Source organism: Astatotilapia calliptera, chromosome 12, assembly GCF_964374335.1.
Source record: "Astatotilapia calliptera chromosome 12, fAstCal68.1, whole genome shotgun sequence".
NCBI classification, from domain to species: domain Eukaryota; kingdom Metazoa; phylum Chordata; class Actinopteri; order Cichliformes; family Cichlidae; genus Astatotilapia; species Astatotilapia calliptera.
The window spans coordinates 25950502-25977788 of NC_137433.1; the positions used below are offsets into that span (position 1 = coordinate 25950502).

The window sequence follows — 27287 nt, forward strand, 5'->3', positions numbered from 1 at the left end:
AATCAAGCAGTTCGAGATTATGTGAGAAGATAAACTCGTCTACACTCTACAGATACACTCTACAGATAACTATCCTGTGTACTCTGGGTTATGCCTTTCCCCCCAGTGAATGACCACATGCCATGTGCAAGATTAGAGAATTCCTTGAATACAAGCCACATTTAGGGAGCAGAGATGTCAACAGGACTGGACTTGGATTATTTTTTGGTATGTATATATGTGTGTGTTCCCCTCAGCTGGTGCTAGCAGCAGCACGCTCCTCTGACTGTGAGGCCTGGTTACTACTTGTTGCTGGTACTACTGTTCACGGTGCAGCAGCCCCGACAGCTAACATGTCTGTTAGTTTGGCACATTTTATTGCATCTATTTTTGTTTTTACTATTTTCTCTCAGCTTTCCAGCTCCACCTTCTCGCCATTTGATCCATGAGCACACAGCATAGCTATGGGAGGGGCCGGTCACGTTACGAGATTTGATTGGGCAATCCAGTGTCAGTCATGAAAATGAACCAATGGACTGCTGTCACTGCTTGTTCGGCCGGTGCATAGTGGCCCTTCAGGCAAAAAAGTGATTGTTTTTCAATTTCTTTTTTCCAGTTTATTTTTTTTTCTTTTTTTCTTTTCAATTTTTTTACGTTAATGTCTTTACTTGTATTGGGAAATAGACTTTATGAGCATGATTTACAAATGGGGTTATATATAAAATTTCAAAATTAACATTTTTCAAGTGATGACTTTGTGTTATTGTACCTACTTTATAACCAATCCAACCATTTAAGGCCACTTAAAATATCCTTATAGACCTATTGTTATATTTGTTGCAAGTTCTGCTATTCTCTTGGCCAGATTACTCTTAAAATACATTTTTTAATGTAAGTGAGACCTTTTAACATGATAAATAAAGGATATATAAAAGTCGCTTTGCAAAAAAGTGATTGCGGCTTTCACCTTGTGATAGGAATGTCGTTTGTGGCTCAAGATGACTTGATATCATTCATGATGGACTGGACACAATTGACATATAGGCCAAAAAGTTATTTATAGCAGTTTAAATACAGGCAATCACTTTTTGGCAAAATGCTGGAAATCAAGTTTTGGCACAACTCAACCCAAAAGTGCATTGTTCCACCGAGAAAATGATGAGTCGTAGCGCTTTAGAGTTTTTCAGCAAATACAAAATGAAGTTTTTCTTTGGTTTTCTGACTGAGGCCAAATTGTGAAGAAATTAGCGATGCTATTTAATGAAACAGCATCACATAAACACAAGCCTTATAGGACAGCCGGCCTTTTCTGAGAAAACAGCTCGAGATCCTGGGGAATCATAATGAACGACAAACAGTACAGAAGGTATCATGATTATAATAATTAATTAAACCTTAACAAACAGTAGATGTAAACAAATAGATATTTAAACAAAATAAAAAAACAGACAAAACAATATTGCTCACAAAAATAAAAGAAATATATATACCTGTGTCTTTAGTTTTAGTCAAATCTGTTGACACTTAAAATCAGAGGACACACTGATCTATTTATTGAATTTTATATTACAAAGCCACCTTCACAAAGTGCTGTGTTTGCATCACCCCTGAAAACTGACCATATTGTCAAATTATATATAAAAAAGAAACTTACAAACAAACGTCTTGATGCATGCTCAATCATCCTGGTAGGGAAATCGCTAAGACTGAAGACGTCACTTGGATGAGCGATGGAATGTTTTTCCCACTGAAAACGCTATGTCCAGATGAACAGAATCAACTTTTTGGGACTTACAAACAAACAAACAAACAAACAAACAAACAAACAAACAAACACTGAACTGAAATGAGAAAGCCCACCCTGGAAACATACTAGAACTAATGTACTGAACTGGAAAAAAAAGATAATTAAAGTAAATCAGGAAATTAAGTAATCATGAAACTGTATATCTGAATAATGCATGGTCTCTATGCAAGTTTAAATAGACAAATATTAAACAAGATACTAAAATGTCCTTTATGTGCTTGGCACTATCAAAAAGAATAATAATATGTCCTACTATTCTTATGCAGATGATACACAGTTGTGCTTTTTATTTTTCTTTAATCATCTAACTACTGTTCACAGTTTAATAAGCTGCACTGATAACATTAACTGATGGATGTATAGAAACTTTTCAGAACTGAACAGAGACAAGACAGAAATATTTGTGATTGCACCAAAAATGTCAGAAACAGAATTTCGTCCATGTTTATCTTCTTCTCTCTGAACACAGTGAGCAAGTCAGGAACCTTGGCATTATTTTGGAACTCAGTTTGGATAATTATACAAATAAGGTCGCCAGAACAGCTTTCTACCACTTAACAAGTGTATGAAAAGTTAGAAAATATATTTCTGAGACTGACTTTGAAAAATGGGTCTATGCATTCATATCAAGCAGGCTAGACTACTGTTTGCCAAATCATTAGTAGGGTTACTTCAGCTTGTTCAGAATACAGTGGCCAGAGTCCTTACAGGCACATTGAAATTTGAACATATTACTCCAGTACTGAAGTAACTTCACTGGTTTCCAGTTCAGGACGGAATTAACTTTAAAATACTTCCTACAAAAACAAACAAAATACAAAAATTCAGCAGCCAGATTTTTTGGTGTCAGTATACTAAACAGCGATTGGCTCTCTTTACTCATGATGAAGCAGCCTGCCGCTGATCCTACGTCATCAACACGCGCCTGCTGTTCTCCCCGCGCCATTCCTACAAGCGTGTGTTTCCACCTCTCATTACATTACCACTGGCAGCGCTTTAGCAGCCACTGTTACAAGCACAGATTCTGTTTTCTACTGCTTTTCTTTTAGGTGAGTCCAGCTTCATATGTCTTTGTAGAAATATTTAATTGGTTGCCAGGACAAATACTACTGACGGACGTTGGTTTGGATAGAATAAGTTCAAGCTTGCTAGCTAGTCAGCCTAAAGTTAGCTTTGGTGTTTTGGGGTATATGCACGATTATGAACTCTGCCCACCCCGGTTCTTTAGTGAGTGAGCGGTATTTTGATTATAGATGACGCGCACTGGGGCAAGACTACAGCAAGTTGGACTATATAATCCTACAGCAGTAGTAAAAGGCAAATGTGAATCACATTAGTTTAAAAATTCTGCCCCACTATTACCCCACGCCACTGAGCTTGTTTTGGTTCCTTCTGTGCTTCAGAAACAAACTAACCCACTGCGTAGACATGCTAGCGACTGCGTTTGTACAATCATAACAAATCCTTGCTTTGACTAAAGGCCTGTAGACACATAGCTATATATAGTGTAAAATGTCCAGGCGTGTGTTACCGTAGCTTTAGTTGGAGGTAAATCAGTAAATGTACCGATAGCCCCTGCAGTTGCCACCCTAGCTTTCTTGTCAACCGAGCCAACATTTGACAGCAAGCTAGTGTTAGCGACAGAAGCTACGGCAAGTGCAAAACAATATTTAGCTGCCTACCGCTGGATTAGCCTCATGTGTTGGCAATTTACGCGTGGGTGATATAACCCCCAAATCATATCACGATATTCAGGTAGTAGCATTTCATGTATGTAAATTAAGGGGTATTTTCTATCATTTTCCAATTAGCTGTTGTCAAGAGTGATTACTGAAAGAAGGTGCCAGCAGCCTTAAATCCAGTGACACAGCATATGATTTAAAGTATAAAATAACACTTTAGCTTAACAGTAAATAAAGCATCTTAACCTTGTAACGCTTCAGAAACTGCACAGCATCGTCAGATAATAAAACTAGAAAATATTTTCTGCGTGGGATGATCTCTCCTGCGTTGAGCTTTTTAACAGAATGCGAAACGCCCAGCTTTTCCACCGTGCAATTTTACGTCCATCTTTTGCTCTTCATGTGAACTAGTGAGGGCTACAACAGTGGTAATTGGAGTGATTTGTTTGAGTCACACATCATTAGGTGCTGGTATAATCTTCCTTTGTAGCTTGGCTGTACTCAGTGGCCTGTTTCTGTCTTAAGTGGCAAAACAAGTTTGTTTCTTCTATCTTCAGCGGGAACAGCTTTCTTTCCCTCTTTTGTGCTTTGTTGGAGATTATTGAAGTAGCTACCTTTTGAGCTACTAAATAGCAATTTGAGGTTGACACATTGGTCTTGCTCCTGCAGTCAGACTTGCCCCAGGTTTGTCTCATTACACTCACCAAGGACCGTGAATAGTTATGCAGATTTGGATTGTGGATGAACAAGTTTAAGGTTGTGACCCTTACAGTGGTAAAACAAAAAAAGCAGTATGTGATCAGAACAGAGCACATTCTCATACTGTATGTCACTGTAGGGAAAACAAAAAACTGTCTTAAGTGCTTTGTTTCTTTTTGGGCCGTGGTGGGTTTTTTTTCTGGTAAAAGTTAAAGCATGTGTCATGAAAAAGAATTTTGGTATATTACAGTGGTCTACTTACTACCACCATTTTAATGATGTCTTTAACTAAAATACCCACCAAGAGTAAGCTAGATAATCCTGAAACTATCTTGAGATTCAGTTTCCACTCCGGAAATTGCCACTGAAACCATATTTAAATCACTTTAAAATAGTTTAAAATGTTGCTCTGTAAACCTTCTTTGTATAAAACAGCCGTCCACGACAGTGAGATTATCAGTATATCAGTAGACAATGTCCTAGCAAACCAGGCAGCTCACACAGGTCAGTTTTCTAAATGGATGATATTTTATTACATTACAGAAAAGATAAGCACGACTTAAACTCATAATGCTACTGATGGAAGTCAATCTGCAGATTCTGTGTTATCAGAATTTGTTTCAGTAATGCTTTAATAATGTATTCCTCCTCACCAGAAATTTGTCCTATAACATCACTAACCATAGGAAAATAAGTTATTATATTAAAGCATATATTACCTAAATAAACATTTTTAATAGATGGTATTTAATAGGAACTGCCTGGCAAAATCACAATGCCGTCATTGTTCATCCAAAGGCTTATTTCATTTGCCACTACATGCTCACTTAAAGCCCTTCCATTAGTACCTACTCAGGTCAGCTCAGCAGTGCTCGACATGGTTTTTTAGTACCTAAGGTAAACTTGGTGTATACCTTAGGTACTATGTGTGGGCTACCTTGGTAACCCCAAGTCCAACGGATGTAACCTTTTTGTATTTTAGTATAATTTTATTGTTTTGTTGTTAAATTTGACTGCAGAGAGCGGAACATCTTTATTTACCTTTTGATCAAACCTCAGCAGTATTGGTCTTGCATGGGGGAGGAGTTTGGGGACAGAGCCTGTCCTCCTGTGCTTTTCTCAGAGGGTTGAGTGTAACGTTATTAGCTGCTACTGCTGGAGCCAAGACTAGGCTCTCTGCCAAATCCGCCCTTCTATACAACATTTCAAAAACTGGATTTTATCCAAGTTTCTAATTTTTTCCCTCTGCTTTGCAAGCATTTCAGTGCTTGAATGCTCCACATAACACTCATTGTCATTTCGGTACCAGCTGAGTTTCTGTTGCTGCACCCTGTTTTTTTGTTTTTTTTAAAGCTTTTAGACTGGATTTAAACTCTACTAAACTTTAAACAAGAGAAGATTAAACCAAAAACACATTTTTATTTTTTTGTATCATATTTTTTTATTTTATTTTACTGACTAATCACTATTTAACTTTAGTTTCTGCAGTAAACATACAGTACTGTCTAAAACTCTTGAACCAACCTTCATTTCTGTTGCTTCCAATGAGTCGGACTTTCTTAGTGTTTTTTTTTTCCTTCATGGCCTTGAGTGATAGTTCCCCAGTATTGCTACAGGTCTGTCTGTCATGACCATTTTCAGAGGAGGGTATTTTTGTTGAACGACTTACTATGACCTATGAAGCATTCATGTCGAAAGAGGCACCCAATTAAAGGGATAAAGCAGTGTTATGTCTACATACAGTGGTGTGAAAATAATGTTTACCCTCTTCCTGATTCCCCTGTGTTTTGCATATTTGACACACTTGCATGTTTCAGATCATCAATTTTTTTTGTATTAGATGAAGATAACCCCAATGAATACAAAATCCAGTTTTTAAAAGATGATTTCACTGATTAAGGGAGGCAAGTTATCAAAATCTACCTGTTCCTGTAAAAAAGTAATTGCCCCTCCTGTTAGATCATGAATTAACTTTGACCACATTTTTTTGGAAAGCTGAGTTCAGTTTTACTAAACACACTCGGGCATTATTACTGGCAGACCTGCTGAATCAAGAAATCACTGAAATAGAATCTGTCTGACAAAGTGAAACAGGCTAAAAGAGCTCTAAAAGCAACACATCATGCCACGATCTGAAGAAACGCCTGTGAAACGAAGTCACTGAAATCTGTGAGGCGGAAAGGGTTACATATAGCCATTTGTAAGGCTTTGGGACTCAATTGAACCAAAGTGAGAGCCATTATACACAAATGGAGAAAACCTGGAACAGTGGTGAAGCTTCCCAGGAGTGACCGGCCTACCACAATTACTCCAAGAGCACATCGACGTCTCATCTAGGAGCTCACAAAGTACCCAGAACAACATTAAAGAACCGCAGGCTTCACATGTCTCAGTCAAGGTCAGAGTTCATGATTCAAAGAAAGTGACTGGTAGAGCAGGGCGATATAACCAAAAATATTTCTCACGATATAGATTTGAAAATTTGCGATAACGATATAACTGACGATATAATTGACACTAGAGAAAATACTTTACAACTCCACAATTTTATTAGTGCAAAAAAACCCCCATCAATGTATTTTCACTTAAACAAGCAGCTGTTTTTTTACATTAAAGTTGTATAAAAACGTAACAGTGCAAATTCCTTGCTGACAGTTTAACCAAAAGGCATTTCCAGTGGAAATTGGCCGACATATCCTCAGCATAACCATGTATAATATCCACAAAACTTAAAAAGAGGCTATACACACACAATACGGTAATATTTTGTTGAAGCACAGTACGTATCACTCCGCGAGGCTCCTGCCTACGATAGCCGTAATGCCCCGACAATCCATCAAGCGGTGTGGGTTCGTAGCTTAGCAAAGTCGTACTAAAACATTTGACAGATTTTCGAGCGCCGTGTACGACATAAAATCGTTTCGAGGTCAGTAAACGCAACCAGAATTCATACATAAGGCACATGGGATTATAAGGGGCACGATTTTCAGAAAAATCAAAGGTTTGATTTTAAGTGTGCCGTATTTACCAAACAACACGGTAATAACGACGGTCCGCTGCCATGCTCTACCAAAAATAGTGCTTTGTTGTGTATCTGACGGACGAAAGCTAAACCAGTTCCACACCACTGTCGTTGCACCATTTTTACAAACCAATTCTGGTTCATCCGTTTCATTCAACGATCCGCTTTCGTCCTTGTCTTTCTCCGTCACCGCCGTGCCTTTTTCGCCATGTGCGTATGAAAACAAAGGCACTGCGCATGCGCGTTTTACCCATATTCTATCGCGATATTTCATTTCCTTGTCGTTGCCCAACATTATACTGGTATTACCGTGAACGGCATGATATGGCCCAGCCCTAGTGACTGGGCAAAAATGGCTTGCATGGCAGAATTCTAAGACAAAATCCACTGCTGAGCAAAAGGAACATAAAGACTCATCTCAGTTTTGCCAGAAACATCTTGATGATCCCAAAGACTTTTGGGAAAATTCTCTGTGGACTGATGAGACAAATGTTGAACTTTTTGGAAGGTGTCTGTCCCATTACATCTGGCATAAAAGAAACAGATTCTCAGAAAAGGAAAATCGCACCAAAAGTAAAATATGGTGCTGGTAGTGTAGTGGTCTGGGGCTGTTTTATTGCCTCAGGACCTGGAAGACTTGCTGAATTCTGCTGTCTACCAAAACATCCTTAAGTAGAATATCCGGCCATCTGTTTCTGACCTCAACTTGAATATTGAATAAAAAGGCAGTTCATGCTTGAAAATCTTACAATGGGGTTGAGATGAGCCAAAATTCCTCTCTGTAAAAGACTCATTGCACTTGTTGCTGGTAAGAGTGGCCCAGCCATTATTAGGTTTAGGGGGCAATCAGTTTTTCACACAGGGCCATATAAGTTTGGATTTTTTTCTCTCCCCGTAATAATAAACACCTTCATTTAGAAACTGCTTTTTGTGTCTAATATTTAAATTTGTTTGATGATCTAAACATTTAAGTGAAACAAACATACAAAAATTAGCAAATAGTATTAATAGAAGGGTGACTGTCAAGACGCCATACTTAAGGAAAGAAAATAGAAATAAAAATATGACGTAAGTTACAGATGTCAAAACAAGGGATTTTTATTGGACTGAATTATTGGATTCTTTGGAGTGAAATCCTTTTTTGCCATTTCTGATTCAGTTTGCATGGAGATGGTCAGGAAAGCGTTGTCAACAGTCACAAGAGTGGAATGTGAGTTGGAAATGAAAGTGTAGAAGTACCCCTCCCTGTAAATAAAAGGAGAAAATCTTATTTGTCAAGTGCTTTGTGAAAAATAAGTGAATATTATAATCAGTTGGCTCTGCAGAATGAGCCTTTCATCCTGCAGATGAACTTCGAATTCCACCGTCTTAGACTGCAGCTGGTGACAGTCCTTATTCTGGTCTGCAGGCTCAGTAAACTCACTGTAGCGGCACTTGAATCAGTAGTCACTTTCTGCAGTTTCCAGTTGGAGTGACCCTCCAGTTCGCAGCAGTTCTGCTTCCACTCTCAGAGAAAGCAGAAACCACATTGCCACAATAACAACCTGGACACTGATCGCAGATAGCATCATTTACACAGGCAAATAAGGGGGGGAATAAGCTCGAATTACTTAAAGTATACTTGGTAACTCTTATTATGTCTGGGTGGCCCACCAAGGTAAAGTTTATCTGTGAGGAAACGCTTATCAATTTGTAGGTGAATGTTTATCTTAAATCAAGATAACTGTGCTCACAAAGTCGACCTTCATTAATGTCTTTAAGAATTGACTGGTACTAGTCTTACTATAATCAAAATTAATAATGGTAATGTATAATGCATGGACTGTGCACTACAATAATTATACTTTGTAATGTGAAAATTGCACCGGCCGCAATGCTCCTGATGCATTCTTAATGCACATGTAGTTACAGACGCACACAGTGTTTTGTGGTGCAGGATATTTACTTTTGGACTGTAGATGGCAGTCTTGTTGTTCCCTATGCTGTTTTTCTAACCTAGTCATGAAAAGTCAGCCACCATACTACTAATGATTTCACGGATGGCACTTAGTAGTATGGTGCCAATTTAATATGACTGGTTTGTTAAAAGGATTATTTAAAAACGTTTTTAATGTAATGTATTTGGAATAACACTAATAAATGTATTTTTTTATTCATATTGTAAATGGCTCATTTTGTTTTGTACTGAGGAGAGTGTTTTAAAAAAAGGGAAACAAAATCTGTTAATCCCTTCATGAAAGGTTGAGCTCATAATGAAGGATTCATGTTATCAGTGTAGGCCTGGTTAGGCAACAGTTCATTATTCAGACTGTGAAAGTGACTCGGGTACTTCCTTTGAGACTGAAAAACACCTTTGGACGTGTGAAGCTGGGGTTCTTGAATTCTATCTGGGACAGAACAGCTCTTTGTACAGCCGAGATGACTGTCAGTGTTTCTATTAGGTGCGCTTCTCTTTATTCGGATGGGTTTGTTTCTTTCCCAGTCAGTTTGACAGTGATTTCAGCACTGCTTGATCTATAATAAAAATAAGATGGAAAAAGATGCAGCCACAGACAAAGCAACAGAAATTCCTTGTACTGACATTTTTTTTTGTAGATGTAATTTGACTGCATCAGCTTTAGCTACACTGAAACAATTTTGAAAGGTTTTACTCCAGCTCAACCAGAACTTTTCACGGACAGAAAAAATAAATTCTGCTTTCTGTCTGTCTTTCCTTCTCTCCCTCCCCTTTTGTTTTCCTTCAGATATATCCAGCTATGGATATGGACAGTGCCAGTTCAGTGGTGCTGCAGGCCTTAACCCAAGCTACCAGTCAGGACACAGCTGTGCTCAAGCCTGCGGAGGAGCAGCTCCGGCAGTGGGAGACCCAGCCAGGCTTCTACTCAGTCCTTCTGGTGAGGCCATGATATCAAAGAAGAGAAATAAAGTCTACATCAAAACCACTAAAACTAATAAAGATCTTAATAGGGTATTTTGCTGAAAGTTAGATGCCACCGGGTTTAATTTATCTGCTGAAACGTATCATTTTAGGGCTTCTTTGTTTTCAGATGGATGGAAATATTTCTCTCGGCATTAGAACAGGACACTGAGGAGTAAGATATTTTCTGTTTTAACAGTCTGTCCAGTCACCTTCACACGAAAGTAACTAACAAGTTTTTTCTTTTTTAACCACATCAACTGTCAATATGCAAAAGCATGTGTGGTGACAAAGCTGGTAAACAATGCCCTGACCGGCACCTACCACTTGGTGTCTTTTCACCACAAAGCCCTTGTGGATCCACAGTGGATCCTCACACATTTTTGTTTGCTGTCTAAACCATACAATACAATACAATGAGATGGATTTCACTTTCATCTCTCTCTGCATTTTGTAAATAAATTGGCTCAGGTTGTGTTCTGCAAGGGTAAGCTCGAATGATTATTACATTCATGGAACAGTTTATTATTTTCCTTTATATTTGCCAATAATACACTGTAGATTTGTGAGACAACACTGCATGCGATTTCCTTTTCACGTTGGAAGTCTCTCCGAAAATTCCTTTTGAAACTACTTCTCCACGATGTGAAATATAGTGAAACTAACGATAGCCTTTGTTTTCTGTCTCCTCTCGTAGTCCTGTTGCGTCTTAGACACGGGATATGTTACATTCCGGGTTTTACAGTGACATGATCTTATTATTCAAACATTGATGATATTTGTTGATGTTACAACAGTTACTGAATGAGCCATGCTTCTTGCACAATGAGTACTATGGGTGAGGTCTAACAGTACATCACGTAATATTAGATGCATTAGGTTAGACTTCCTCTTTTAACCGTATTAGAATAAAACATTTTCACAGCTACTTAGGGTGTCATCTTGCAAATTATCTATCTAGTTATGCTAATGCATCCATGCACACTTTAGTAACCTTTAGTAAGTCACAGCAATTAGTAATGTGTAAGTTTGTAAAGACAGCTTTGTGAGGTGAGGTACACAAAGTAATTTGATGTTAGCTTCTGATTATTCCGGTCTTTATTTTGCGGTGGGTTTTTTTTTATTTTTTATTTTATTTTTTTAAAGGCAGTAAATGTAGTTACCACTGTTGTGCTATGTGACTAAAGATGCTGAGCTCTCTCTCTTTGGAGAAGCATAAGGATGGATCCCTCCGGATGATGATGCTGCAGGTATTGAATCAGTGCTGCAGTATTAAATTGATGATGACCCTGATGAAGGCTACAAGCGGAAACGTGCTGCTTAAGCAATAAAGGTCTTCTGTATACTCAGTATTGGGAAGGTTACTTTTAAAATGTATTCCATTACAGATTACAGAATACATGCCCCAAAATGTATTTTGTAACATATTCCGTTACATTACTCAATGAGCGTAATGTATTCTGAATACTTTGGATTACTTAATGTATTATCATGCTTTTTACAACTACATGAAAGTACTATTGTGTGATTTTTATTACTATTACTGAAGGCTACTCGCCATTAGGGCTGCCACAAACGATTATTTTGATAGTCGACTAGTCACCGATTATTTTTGCGATTAGTTGACTAATCAGATCATGCATCCATTGGACGTACAGCTTATTGCACCAGCATGCATCTGCTCTTATATAACTATCATTAGCTCTGGGAAGACACAAAGGACGACTGTTTGCCTTTCCTGGACTGCGCTGTGCACATTGAAGAGAACGGCAAACTCAACATCGAAGTTTACCTGAAGCCCACACACACGGACCAGTACCTCCTCTTTGACTCCCATCACCCTTTGGAACACAAACTTGGAGTAATTAGGACCCTACACCACCGGGCAGAACATGTTCCCTCTAAGCCTGAAGGAAAAAAAGAAGGAACACACACATGTAAAGGAAGCACTCGTGCGGCTATCCTAAATGGGCGTTCTTAAAGTCAGCAAAGAGGCACAGAAAAGAAGACCAGACACCAGCGAGGGAGGATAAGAAGGACAGACGCAACAACATTGTCATCCCCTATGTAGTCGGTGTATCAGAAAAACTCAGTTTTCTCCAAGCATGACATCCCGGTGCATTTCAGACCCAGCAACACGCTCAGACAAAAACTGGTTCACCCGAAAGACAAAACGCCAAAACACAAACTTAACAATGTGGTGTATGCTGTACAGTGCAGCGAGGAATGCTCAGACCTCTACATTGGAGAGACCAAACAGCCACTTCACAAGCGCATGGCACAACACAGAAGAGCCACCTCCACAGGACAAGACTCAGCAGTCCATCTGCATCTTAAGGATAAAGGACACTCTTTCGAGGATGCCAATGTTCACATTTTGGACAGAGAGGACAGATGGTTTGAAAGAGGAGTCCACTGTGAGCGACCATCTTTGAACAGAGGCGGGGGTTTACGACACCAACTCTCTGCCATCTATAATCCAGTTTTGAGATCCCTTCCCAGACGCCTTAACGCCCACTCACATCCTGGGCCATCTGACCTCAGGAATTCGCATGATAAGGTGGGGCCAGGTTTCACAATGAACACACCCGAAACTCTGGCTGATTGGGACCCACACCCAGTTTCACACCTTGGCTCAGGCGATTAGAGGATCATCAGGGGGTCCTTTTGTCCCTCTGTGGGGGGTTACTCCTACTAGGTTTATATCTGGGACTCTCCACCATTTGACCTTAGAACTGAAGAAGCTTCTCGGATGAGAGGTGAAACGTCTTCAACTTAAAGAAGTCCAGACGCTTTTCTTTGCAAGCTCCTTTGACTAATAAGAGTAATATTAAAACTAACCAGCTGCCGCCATTGTTGGAAACTGAGCTGGGCTGCGCTATGAATTCTGGGACAGGGCTACTTCTTCTTCTTCGGGGTTTAATGGCAGCTGGCATCCTTGTACATGCAGTGCTGCCATCTTCTGATTCAGTCCATTATTACACTCTTAAATCCTACTACTTATTCCTGCGTCTTTTGGGATCTTACAAAGCGTCAAACGACGCGTCGACTATTAAATTAGTCATCGACGATTTTAACAGTCGACGTAATAGTGACTAGTCGACTAATCGTAGCAGCCCTACTCGCCATACCAATACCAACTAGATTTTTAAATTGTAATATATAATGAGTAACAGTAGGTTGACATTAGGTAAGGCTGCACTTTTTGCAGCGATCTCGTACGGAAAACTATTCCGCGCGTATATAAAACAGGTCCGTGGCTCCGAACCGCAGTAAAGGAACCTCTGACTAATACGTCGGGTTCCGTGTCGGGCTCCGTGTCGGGCTCATAGCCAAAAACTAGCCTTACTTTGTTGTTTGGGTCAAGTTTGCTAGTGAGAGACAGAGAGAGGCGTTGAAAGGCTGCTCCACCAGAACTTATTGTTTTGGAGGAAAACACGAACACAGAGTACAGTCGAGTCTTAAGAACTTACTTAGAACTGGGCTATACTGCCCATGAGGCTACATTCTTTAGGGCTATGCCTGTAACACTCTGCCTATTGCTTTCATATTAAATCACTTTTTGTACAATAATTTTTAATTATGCGGGCCGCAAGTGGGGGTAACATGGGCCGCGAGATTGAGACACAGGCATTAGAGCCTCTTAATATGTGTTTTGTTTGGGTTTCCGCCGGCGTAGAATTACCAAAAATAGAGAGGGGACAGCCTAACATAGGAAACAGGAAAAGACCGCCATGTAATCCTTTTAATTCAACAAAGTAACTGTATTCTGAATACCACCTTTTTAAACGGTAACTGTAATGGAATACTGTTACTCATATTTTGTATTTTAAATACGTAATGGCGGTACATGTATTCCGTTACTCCCCAACACTGTGTATACTACAGGTGTTGCTGGATCTTCCATCTCTTTAGTAACCAGTTAGCTCAGGAAAATAACTTTTAGATTTACCGGTACAGCACTTAAACTGATGCATCTAATGTAGATACCTAATCAGCAAATTATATTACAGCAAGTCAGCGCAATTAGGCATGTAGACATGACCAAGATGACCTGCTGAAGTTCAAACTCAATGTCAAAACGGGAAAAAATGTGATTTCAAGTGACTTAGCTTGGCATGGTTGTTGGTGCTAGACAGCCTAATATTTCAGAAACTTTGTAATATCCACTGAACAGCCGCTCTCTGGACAAAAATGCGTTGTTGCTGCCAGAGGTCAGGGGAGATGGCTTCACTGCTTCAAGCTAATAGGAAGACCACAATAGCTCCACTTGTTACAATCAAGGTATGCAGAAGAGTATCTGAACACCCAATATGAAGGTGACACACTTGCCAGCTAAGAATAGGAACCTACAGTTCACACGACATCACCAAAATTGACAATAAAAGGTTGCCCCATACTTTGGGCCCCTTAGTACCAATTGAGCATTGTTTAAACACCCGAGCCTACCTGAGTAATGTGGTTGCCCATCTCCATCTCTTTTTGACCACACTTTTTTGTGTAAAGGCTGTTTTCGTTCTCATTTTCTGATTGCTGCTTCCAGTAGGAGTAATGCACTCAAATTCACAAAGATCCAAAGATTTCTTTTGATATAGCACTGTACTTCAGAGGCCTTCAAAGTCTTGAGATCGTAATCCAACATAGCACCTGTTGGGTGTGGTGAAATGGGAGAGTCACATTGATGTACAGCCAACAAATCTGGTGCAACTGTGTGATACTATTGTGTCTGAGGAATGGGGTCATGTTGTTGAAGCTGTGCCACAAAGAATTTAGGCAGTTCTGAAGTTTTTTGGTTTTTCCCAAATGCTTTTTCAACAAAACAAGGGAAGCATTTCTAGAAATACTAGTTTTCTTTAGAAAGCATAGAATACTTGTATTTACACACATTAACAGAATTATTTAAGAAAAATTAAATATTACCAGTGGCAATATTATCAGCTCTCTGGAAAACTAAACTTTTTATTGAGCACAAAGCACTGCTGTGAACTGATGTTTTAATGCTTGAAGCTTGTAAAATCAAGTTAAAACTGAAGGTTATCTTAAAAAACAGTATAAAAACTTGAGGAAAAAATATGATACTAAAAACAAAAGAAATCAGATTAAATCAGACTTGAGAAATAGAGTTGTTGGTGCTTACATATAAGAAGATGGATATACAAAGTTATCAGAGCGTATAGTGTATAAGTATTGAAAAATTGAAGAGAGAGCCACACAGTATAGAACAAACCTGGCAGAGGAAGGAAGCAAAAGATTTGAAGGACTCTAGAAAGAAAACTAGTGAAAGCTGTGTCTAAAGACCCCAGAACAAGTGCCAAGACATTAGTGGATGACTAGCAAAGTGTCAAAGAAGACGATCCTGCACAGAAATGGACAAAGAAAGGTTTGCAACCTTGCAGGAAACGTGTGAGACTTGTTTAAAGCTACAACAAGTCACAGCGGGCTGTTACCCAGAAAAAAAGGATACACAATACACAATTGTCTATTAGTAACAGGGAGGCTAATAGTAATAGTTGACCCTGGTAGTTTTTGTAAAATAATAACAAGCTGGTTTTTTGCATATCTCATATGTATAGGACCAACTACGAGATTTCCCTGAGGTTAGTTAGGACATAGAGAGATGGCGAGGCACAAAGTGAAAGTTCCTCCTACATGGAGGTTTTTTTTTTTATTTTTTATTTTAGTTTGTTTGTTTTAAATTCCCACCTAACATTATTGCTGTTCAGGGCATTCTCCAACAAGCCTGACTGAGTGAGCTGAGCAACTAACGATGTGTGAGACAGTTCTGTGAGCCTGTCTCTTCCTGGATGCAGTTCAGACTTGTGCCATTTTAAAAGTGATAAGTGAATGCTAGCAGAGCCAGCCAAATAAGATTGTAACTTTTATGGAAAGGAAATAAATGTTGCTCATGAAACTGATGCATTCAGATGGCCTCAGATTAATGGAGGAGAATGCACATCAGAATGTGACATTTGTTTCTCTCCTTTAATGGCCCATCATATTTGCAAGTGTAGGATGGCCAAGATGTTAACTTTGACCTTACATTGCAAAAATGTAAAACACATTTTTTTTCCCCCGTGTGAACTTTTAGACATAGGTACAAACTGTAGCATAATTGGTGGGGACATACAATCGCAAGGTGATTTATTATTACATTTGTAATACTGAAAATCACCACAAACTTTTTCTTTAACTCACTTTAAAAGCGTGTGTGCTTTGATGTTTTGTGGAATTGGGGGGTGGGGTCATATTGCTAGACCCCATCTCAAAAATCCCATCTTGGGTCATCCTTAGCTTTGAGTTCAGTGTTATCTCTGGAGTCACAGATGATTTAAATTTTCACGAGATGTTCCTGATACCACGGTCCCTGGCAATTACGCCATGGTGTGCTGTGTGCGCGCTGTCTCATCTCATTTAGTATGATAGCGGTCTCTTAATCTCTCACCTCAGAGATGGTACAGAAGGTGTCAGTAAATAAAGAGCAAGGGAACCAAAGCAGCTGAATTACTGTTTCAGAGAGGAATCTGATGAGGATTTTGTTTCTTTCTTAACTTGCATAGTTAAATAAAAAAAACAGATGGATATTTTAGGTTTGCATTAAAGCAAAAGTAAAAGTTATGCTTTTTGAAAAATCACGTTGTCATTTTATCTCCCAAACTTGAAAGGACTAAGTTTCCAATCTTTGATGTTACTGTTCTCTCTTTATGGAGCCTCTGCCTTTGCCGTGTAAGGAAGAATGACTTTACACAGCAGTATTTTCTGTGGTTACGTTTTAAATCTCAGTGATTTTGGCATTTATGATAAGTAAAGCTGCATTAGTTTGGTCACTTGAGACATATTGTAACATAAAGTCAGTGTGACCTGGATTTTAACGGTGCTGTATCTTAAAGGGCTTGTAGCCATCAGAGTACTGTGTAGTCCTACTCATTTGAGCTAACAAGGCACTGTGAGCTGAGCTGATTATGTTTCTTTCCCACAGAATATCTTCAATAACCACATGCTGGATGTGAATGTCAGGTGGCTTGCGGTTCTGTACTTCAAAAATGGCATCGACAGATACTGGAGGAGAGTTGCACCTCAGTAAGTGCTTGCTTGTGTCACGTTCTCTGCTGCTAATCAGCCTCTCTATTCTGCCTTTCCATTTTAGACCTTTTCTTTTCTCTCCTGCAGCTCATCGTTTCCTTTCTTGTCTCTTCCACTCCTGAAGCATGTCTATTCATCGGTCTTAATCTCTTTGCCTGATTTTGAGGCTTTATTTTCAAATCTTTTTGTTTCATATTTGCAGTTGCAATTTTCTGTTTTGTCACAGCCTCCATGTCCTCCATTTTCCCATTGTCTTTCCTTCACTAGTTTTAGCTTACATCTGCATTTCTCTCTCCATCACTTCTCACAGCTGCCATTTTCCCCCTTTTTTACCTTCTGTCCTGATTATTCATATCATTGTGATTTGATTTTATGCTCGGTTTATTCTTTTGTGTCTCTTTTGTCTGGTGTAAGATCGGATTTTAGTAGTCAAAACCTACAAATTTTCTTCGGGTACCTGACTAGCTGGCTTTTGTAAGGTTTGAATGGACGTTTGCTGTTAAACTCACAGGAGAGGAGCTGGTTGGAGGTAATCGGTTCTGCCTAAGCACTTGTGGCCACTCTTTGACTGCTTCGCATTGTTGCAGTTCATTTCTGTTGTTGTTGTAAGTTTGGTAAGTTTTCTGCTCTTACCAAAGTTGAGTCACTCTTGTCAGTAGTTCTGTAAACTAAATTTTACTTGGAGTGCTGTGGTCCGTGGATTATTGATGCGATTACTTTTGGACAATGCCATTTACCCAGAGGTTGGATAGTGTGTGACTCAGCACAGTTCATGTGGTGTCAGTGTATGAAGTGTAGGCAACATGACATAACATTTTTGTTACAGCAGCTTACAGTAATAGACTTTAACTGAATTAATTTAAAAATTGTTTAAAAAAAAATTAATCTGTGAGTGTGTTGCCAGATTTAGTTAACTTGAGGTTTTGAAATACTTTGTCCAGGTACATTTACAATAGTTATTGTTTCTAAGTCATTAGCAAAGCCACATTTTTGCGTCAGTCCTTTAAATAAGCAATTATTGAACAGCAAGCCTTGGATTTTTGTCTCACTTTCTGAAGGGACTTTTAGGTACAGTACTGGGTAGAGTAGTAGATGATGATAAATAGTTTTAACAAGTCATTGTTAAAAAAGCTAATGCCCATTTCCATCCAAAATGGTGTTACTAGATACCATTACAGGCCGCACCAACTCGGCTCTGTGTCCTGGCTCATTTTAGCACGACTGTGCCACTTGGAGCTAATAGTGCCGTCATCAGTGTTAATGTAACACATGTGCTGCTGCTGTGACAAGCCCAGAAATTCTCCTATGAAAAAGGTCAACTTCCTTTTTAATGGACTTAATGAAAAAGCCTAAATTAAGATGGTACAAATGTAAAAGGTAAAGCAGCTTTACAATCAAATAATAATCAAATATTAAAACTACAGAGATGAATACAGTTAAAAATATGACATTAATGGATAATACAGTAATTTACCTGTTTACAGTTTCCCGCTCTGATCAACAGATGTTCCAGTGACTTCAAATTACAACATAAAAACTTAAAGCTGAAGAATTCTTACTTAACCTAATGTTAAACTGATAAATCTATTTGTTACATTTATGCCATCCCTGGTGTACTGTCAGCTTTGGGAAAACCGCTGACCTCGATGCAACCAGAACCAACATTGTACAAACGAAAAGGACATTTATGCAGAACCGGGTGATTTACATTTTTAGTTGGAATTCGGTTGATTTAGCTGAATTGTTATGATGAGTTAATTTTATGGAGTTGTACTATAGTGTGCCCTAGTTTGGCAAATGAATGAATAAATATTGTTAAAGTAGGATTTAAGTAATTTGCTTGTAAAACAATAGAAAGCTGGCCTATATTCTCCACTGTTGCTGAGGGAGTGACTCACTTGAGCAACCTGCAGTTCTTAGAGAGGTTTTTACACCAAATCTGCTTCTTGTTCTGCATTTATTCAAATGCATTTTTGAAAATACATCTCCCTGCAACATATTATGTGGCTGGAAACACCCACATAATAGCCAGAACAACCTAATAAAATTTGGAGTTGAGTGTTTCTCTTTCAGGAAATTTTCAGTCTGTGCATTGTGTTAAATCTTTTTGTGTCTCTCACTTGGTTGATATTTTCCACCCTCAAATCATCAGATTTTCTAGCTCCTTGCAGACTTACAAGGACAAAATGGGGCTCAGGAGCATACTTGCTTACGTTAATATATCTTTTAATCTTTCATCCTGTATTTCTTTAAAGCTTGCCTCACCCCCGTATTCCCAAAATATGTGTGTGTAGCAAATCTTGTATTACTAATTTGCAATCTCCCTGCAAGTAATTTGACTTCCACCCATCTCGCTTCTCTTTCTGCCACGGGTTACAGCATGAGTCACTCCTCACGGTTCTTCAAATCAGATGCTTTCAATGTGCCTAACTTCAGCAGCAGCTGAATTAGAACAGGGTAACTCATCATAAAACAACATATTTTCTTGCATATTCACACAAATTGTGACTATTTTGCGACCTCCAAAGTATATCTGGTTTGGAGGACAGCAGGTTTATTCAAAGTTTACTAATTAATTAATGCATTTCACAGGATCTTCACTTAATAATGTAGCACATTTAATTGATTTTAATAAATCCCTTACCAAGTTGGCTATTTTGTCATATTCATTATTGCCATAATATTAAAGTCTGTGATTTACACGTCTAGAATCCAAATTGAGATAATAGGGGTCTCTTAGGATATGTGCTGCATTCAACAATGCCAGGGCGGCTGGCACTCGCTCCTCGTAATGCGACATGGTGGCTCAGTAGTTGGCATTCTTGCCTTCAGCTAGAAAATTCTGGGTTTAACACTTGGTCCTGTTTTATTGTGGATAATTTGAATGAATATTCCTGCACACTACAGTCTGATTACTGTGTCTAAGATCAAAATGAATTAAATAAATCTGCAACATGAGGTACATGAATAAAGACATTGTGCAAAAAAGTAACAGTTTATCTATATTAGGTCTACAATTAATGTGCAGTAGTATGCAAAAGTCTTGAGCCACTCCTCATTTCTTCATCTGCAGTGATTTATTGAAAGGTTCAAATATACATGGAAGTACAGTATGGAAGGTCAGTATTTGAGATGACCACCTTCTTCATCACAGTCTCTCCTCTTATGCAAGCTTTCTTATGACATCTTCAAGTAGTTTTAACGAATAGTTTTCAAGCTTCTTAAAGGACATTCAAAGCTCTTCTTTGGATCTTGGTTGCCTTTAGTTTCATTTACTATCAAGATGATCCCACACTGCTTAAATAATGTTGAGGTCCGGGCTCTGGGGATGCCAGTCAGTGACTTATTATTATTATTATTATTATTATTGTTATTATTATTATTATTTTTTTTTTTTTTTCCTTTCTGCCTGTCCCGTTTGGCTCTTTTGCCATCAGAATTGTTGTCTAAAGGCAAAGAAAGATGCCCAACGGATTTACTTTACCAAATTGACCATCCCAGCCTTGCCGTAATGGTCCATTTGATTCACCTTTTATTGTTTATTTTATTTTCACTTACTGAATACGGGACAGACTTGACTGGGGGAAAGAAGGGGAGAAAGAAAGAGGGAAAGAGAAACAGCTGAGAAGAGGGACAGGGGAGAAGGCAAAAGACAAAAACCAACAGAATGGGCAGGAAAAAAAATGCATATATCGATCACCTGGGTCACCTGCTGAGAAAGAAAAAAGAAAACAAGCAGAAGAGAACAAGAGTAATAGAATAAACAACATCACAATGATATATGGGAATATGACAGTAAATACTAAATATTAAACATTATTGTGCAGCACATAAGATCAACAGAACACAGTGTGCTTTGAGGTAGGAGCCAAAAAGGGTGTAGTTTGTGGGTGTGATCACCCGTGTGTACACCTGTGAGCATGGACGCGCTTGTTTTTTTTAAAAGGTTCCTTCATGTAATGATCTGCTAGAGGGTGTGGGGGGGCCACAGCCCCGTCCTCCAGGGCATGAAGCAGGTATGGAGGAGATCAAGACTCCAGACATCCAGAGGCCCCCAGAACACAAGAGACCAAGGAAGACCAACAGAGGGGCAGCCGCGCCACTGTCCCAGAAAGAGCTGAGGAGAGTCCCAGATGAGGGCTCACTCAGCAGCCGCGGAGCACAAGCCAGGGGGAGTTGCAGTGACGCGCCCGTGAGCTCCGCCGGCAGCCAGCCGTGCCTGAGTGACCGAGCCCGAGGCCGGGGGCACCCCACCTCCGAAGTGGCCCGAGCGAGCCCCAGGCTCCAGGCCCCGATAAGCGGCCGCCAAGGAGTGAGCCGGTGTGTACCTGGACGCCCATCCCCGGACACAAAGAACCATCATGTCCCCAGATGTCCCCAGATGTCCCCAGAGAGGTGGCGCCTGACACCCAACCTGACATATAGACACAGACATACAGGCACACACATATACAAACATCCATTCCCACCCTCATGCTCTCATATGCACTTACTCCACACTCAACCAACGTGGAGACAGACATAAAGGGACGCTGTACTAGAGCTGGGCGATAGAACGATAACGATATGTATCGCGATATAACTTTTACTCGATAGAGAAATTAAGCTATTGCGATAGACCTCGCCGCTCTTGTCCTCAAAAAAAAAAAAAAAAAAAAAGATCAGCCAATCCAAATTAAGTAGCGCAGAGCCGAACCAATCACAGCCGCAGCGTCACGTCGCGTGACTTGTTACGTACAGCACAAGTGCCAAGCCGCACGTGTGTTTGTTTGGGAAGCAGCCAGCGGGTAATGGAGCCAGCGCGTAATGGAGGAAATGAGTGTGCCGACTAGAAAAATCAACCGAGCGTGACCGAAGAGAAAACAGATGATGGTTCCAATGCCGGAGAGATTGTCGAACGGAAGAGCCATAGAAGTTCCGTAGTGTGAAGGTATTTCGGCTATTTCAAGTCTGACAAAAAACAGAGTAGCGTGCACTGTAAATTGTGCCGAAAGCAAGTCTGGAAATACAATAAACTGGTGCATGCGTCACACTGTGCGCCATGTTATTGTTTCGGTGAAATTAACTTCTACAATACTGTTACTGTTAATTCTACTCTCTGCAGTGTTTAAATGCTTACATATACACACAGTTACTGTCCCTCCACACATACGACTCGGTTCTGCTTCTATGCCCCAGCTTTGTTTACTTTTTCCCACCGAGGCTTCTAGACTTCTGATTGGCCAACATTTCTGCACGGTTAGGAATCTAGCGCCACCTGCTGCTTTGGCATGTTCATAGCAGTGTTTTCCTTCATTTCTGCCTTTATGTGTGGACGGGATTATTTTTTAAAACGAAAACGGAAAATCTCCGTTTTCAAAAATACCCGTGTACGTGTGGACGTAGCCTCAGTCACTGACTGGAAGCGCTAATTCGTCATTCGGCTTTTGTCAGACTAAAGTAACTGTTAAAACTGTTTGAAAAGCTAAGCTATACAACAAGGAGAGATTGAGAATTTCCTTTTAGTTCTCAGTTTATTTGATATTGACAAAAGTTAGTCAGTTTTGTCTGTTCTTCTGTAAAACAAACTAAGATTTATTTTTAGAATTAATGTTTTGTTTCTAAGTGGAATTGACAATTTAGTAGTCTGTTTCGTTTGTTCTGTTTTGAAACTTAAACGCTTTAGCGGCTGCCTTTTGTGTAGTTTGCAATATTTGCCTTTATTTATCTGAAAAAGTCTCATGTTCCTTAAGTACATCTACCCTGTTGAACTTATTATGGGAAATAAATATTTAAATAAAAACAAGCTGCTGATTATTTCACATTTTACTTGTGAGCAACGGCACATTTAAATCTTACAAATATAGTTATTTGGCTTATATCGTGATAGATATCGTTATCGCCTGAAATGAAAAAAACATATCGTGATATGAAAAAATCTCATATCGCCCAGCTCTACGCTGTACACACGATCACACTCCCCAAGCGTACTCTACAAACCGGGTCTAGGTACCCTTGCCCCTGGAGGGGGGAACTGCACCCAGACCCAGGTGGTGTTACCCTTTTCCCTGCGGTGGGGGGAGGCAGACCGCCCTGACTCCGCAGCAGCAGGGAGGCCCCACACTGCAGACCGCAGTCGGACGGCCAGCTCCTCCTACTAGCCCCCCCGCTCCAGCAGGTCGCAGAGAATGGGGGTGAGAGAAGACTCCAAACCTCCCTCCACCCGCTCATTGTAGGGTTGATGCATGTGTGTTCTAAGGTGCATTTAAAACCCAGGAGGGCATGGAGCTACCTGCCAGAGAGCAGCAGGTAAGCGCAGTCCCTCCTGCTAGCCCTCAATGTCTACGTGTATTTAAAATTGAGAGGTGGGCAACGACGCCAGGGGTGGGGTGTACACCCTGATGGTACTTTGGATTCCGTGTATCGTGCCCACCCCCAAGATCCTATATGTATGTGTAATGAGAGTGTGAGTAATGTGAATGTCTAAGTTGTGGGATAAAATTGAGGCAGAGGCAGCCAGAAGGGGACGGGGGGGGGGTAGCCTCCTCTGCACCCTGGTGACATACCCCTATATCCAGGAATGTTTTTACTACATTGGCAGGGTGTTTGGGATCATTGTCATGTTGAAAAATGAAGGTGTTGCCAATCTGATGCTTTCCATATGGTACTGCATGGTTCTTAAGAACATGACCATCAGATACTGTTCATGTGCAAGAACGTCTGGCTGCTTGGAAGTAAGAAATGAAAGGTGGTTTAAGGTTTTTGCGCAGTACTGTGAAAGCAAAATTACTGTGGGGCAAGATTGTTTTAAAGTAATACTGAAATACTGTACTCATTTATCTATAGACGCTTTCAAATGTGTCTGTTTTTCTATATTAAGTGCTGCCTTTGTCTTTTTGTCAGCTTTATTGTTTCATCTCTCTCGACCTCTCTACTTCCTCTGAACAGCTTTTTGATTGGTTTGTTCGCAGTGCATTATCAGAAGAGGAGAAGACGTCATTGCGTGCTGGTCTAATCACAAACTTCAACGAGCCTGTCAATCAGGTGAGCAGGGAAAATAAAGAGGGAGAGGGAAATAAACATGTTTGATCATTGTATACTGATGAATAAAACACTGATTTTGATTGAAGTGCTTTTATCAAAACCAGATAAGTTACAAAGGATCTGACTGACAGCATTAAGATTTTTTAGGCTGTCACAATGCGACTCCATAGAATGAGATTTGAAAGTGATGAAAGCTGCTAATTTTGCATACTGGGACTTAATTTGAAGTTTCTTGATAGACATTTTTTTTGGGGGGCTGTGTGGGGAAGGTTACAACAAACAAATAATTCAGGAGTCAAGCAGCGTAATACATCTGTCCCAGGGGGTACGTGGAACTTGGCCCTAAATGATGGCCATCCATCTTGGTTTCTACAGGTTGTATGTCCCTGTGGGACAGCTCTCAAACATCAGGACTGATCGGGTCCATATGGCAAGCAATGAATACGATTTGGACACCATATGTCTCTCTAGTCACAGCCTCTCGTGGAGTCCAAATTTCATGAGGGTGCTTTATGCTTGTGAATGAGAGAGTGAGTGTAACTTGTGTACAAATTGACTTACTGATGCTTGTGAGGATGCAAGTTTAAATACTGAACTGTGTACTGCAAGATGTTCTGAGATAAATCTTTTATACAACCATAAGAACAAAAACTCACGCAAGGTTTTCACATTAAAAAAAACAAAAAAAAACAAGCTATTTGGAGTGTGTTCAAATAATATAAAGAGTTTTGATTTTTATCATAAAATGTCCATTAAGTCTTGAGGTATAAAGTGTCTTTTTCATTTTGAGCTTGAAATTAATCTCGAAGTATTGAGTGTCTTACCGGCAGTTTGTGTTGGAGTAATGAGTAGACTTGAGCGATATTTGCTCAGCTGTTGGGCTCAGTGGAAAGCCAATTTAAAAAAAAAAAATATGAGAAGTGAAGCTGTTACCAGATCATGTGATGCACATTGCAGATATAGCTCAGGCACAAGCACTCTATTTTAAAAATCAACTTAATCCATGCAACTGATTCCCTATCTGTCACCAGATGCATGTACTATGTACACTGTGTTGACTGTAAAAAGTTTGATATTCTGTGTCCTATTTGTTCGAGCTACTTATTTTTAAAAGAGAACTACGTAATAAAATTCCCATCAAGTTTGCTCCACCTTCTGCGGTTTTGATTATGCTTTGCCCCTGGTCAACTTCTCTTTCCTGCATGTATTTTTTATTTTATTTTTTTTCTCAACAGATAGCAACCCAGATCGCAGTACTGATAGCCAAGGTGGCCCGTCTGGACTGCCCCAGGCAATGGCCAGAGCTCATCCCCATTCTGCTCGAGTCTGTGAAGGGTCAGGATGGCCTGCAGCAGCACAGAGCGCTGTTAACCTTCTATCATGTCACCAAAACTCTAGCATCCAAACGACTGGCGCAGGACAGGCGGCTTTTTCAGGATGTAAGTCCACAATATTAGCTGGTCCAGTGTTGATACAAAATTCTATTACAACCTTTTTGTTCTCCATTGCTTCTTATTCTTATTCTTAGTGTTTTTTAGCTGTGTTTTGCTCTTTATACATCAGTTGTATATACCTGAATAAAAGGTTATGTTAGGTAAACAGTGAAACTTTCTGGATTTTTATACGTTGCAGGTTGCAGACTCCTGCTCTCTGCAATATAACTTTTTTTTCTTTGTTGCTATTTTTTTCCTCCTTCAGAAGATTTTGAAAATGAATAGATGAATACTAAGATTATCCTGAGACTTTTTAGGTTTTGTCTCTACGAGATGCTGTTTAGCTTCTGTTAGAAGCATGTTAAATACAAGATTTATAGCAAAAATATTCCCTTGTCATACATGACTCAAGCATGGTTGACTTGTTTAGAAATGGTTATCAGCGTTTCCGTGTCTTTGTTGATATTGCGTTGAGACAAATTAACTTTTGAGTAAGTATTTCTGGTGTTTCTGGTGAACACAGCGTACATTATACAATATTTTTCTTTCATGCTTGATTTAAATTTGAGTTTAAAAAAAGGCCATTTGTGGAGAGAAAGATTTTAGAGGAATGAGATGATCAAGCAGAGGGAAGATGGGGACCAACAGAGGGTGAAAGGACATGAGAGCAGTGGCTGAGACCAAATAGTTGGATGCCAGGCAGAGGCGTCCTGTATGCCAAAATTTCTGCCCTTAGGCAACACAAGAAACAAAGGCAGCCTGAGCCCCCATTAAACAGCGCACTCATTTAATGATGCACTGATGACTTTGACACTGAATCTCCTCTCTTCCTCCTCTCCTCTTTTTTTCCTCTCCTCCTCCTCTCTTCTTCTAATAATCATGTGTATACTTTGTCATACAAACATTTTGCTTATGCTGTAATTATATTCTCGGATAGTAATTGGATAGTAATTCTAAGACTGGTAACGCTGCTGAAAGATTAAAAGTATCACTGTAGTGTTGGAGGGCCATTAGGGAGAGGACTAATTCAGAAATCGGGTTCGCCTTAGGACCTTACAGACCTATACTTAAAGGCACCTTAATAGTTTTTAATTTTTTTATGTTCTTTTTGATTCATGGGGTAGAAAATGCAAACGGCAAGGATGTACTAGTTTTTTTTACACAGATGTAGCACAACGAGGAATAAAAAGGGGGATAAGAAGGTAGACTACAATGCACCTGTCGACTGGAGTAGGTTGTTATATTTTTTGAATGTCTGTAACATTTGGAAACTGTGTATTGACGCTTTGATGCGATTTACCTGTTGTGCATTCACAGAATGTAATGAAACTGTAAAAACCCATATAAACAATAGCGTATTAGTCTACTGAAACACCAAGACTGAGGAAGTCATGAGAACAATATGAAGTTGTTTTCTGAACTTGGCTCATCACTTTTAGGCTCCATGGGTTGGATTAGTCTGGGATCTGAGGAATGGAAAACGACAAGCTGTAGAGAAATCTCTCCAAAGAAGAAACTTGCCAATCTTGCGGTTTTTCTAAAGAATATATCAAAGCCTATGCTGTGCTGTCAAAGTAGGGATTTCTCTTTGAACAGCCGAACATCAACTTAACCACTGATTCTCAGATTTTTCCCACTTGACTCT

General features: G+C 39.6%; 1 protein-coding gene across 1 annotated transcript in view; it reads left to right on the forward strand.

The window, feature by feature from the left end:
• Nucleotides 1-2681: 2681 nt before the first annotated feature.
• The window catches only part of ipo11 (importin 11), a 128511-nt gene continuing 103905 nt past the window's right edge, over nucleotides 2682-27287 (forward strand). The window contains exons 1-5 of the mRNA XM_026188417.2: nucleotides 2682-2835; nucleotides 9934-10083; nucleotides 17083-17183; nucleotides 24137-24209; nucleotides 25445-25648. Coding sequence (XP_026044202.1) covers nucleotides 9946-10083; nucleotides 17083-17183; nucleotides 24137-24209; nucleotides 25445-25648 — 516 coding nt within the window. The 5' untranslated portion in view covers nucleotides 2682-2835; nucleotides 9934-9945. The remainder of the gene's footprint in view (nucleotides 2836-9933; nucleotides 10084-17082; nucleotides 17184-24136; nucleotides 24210-25444; nucleotides 25649-27287) is intronic.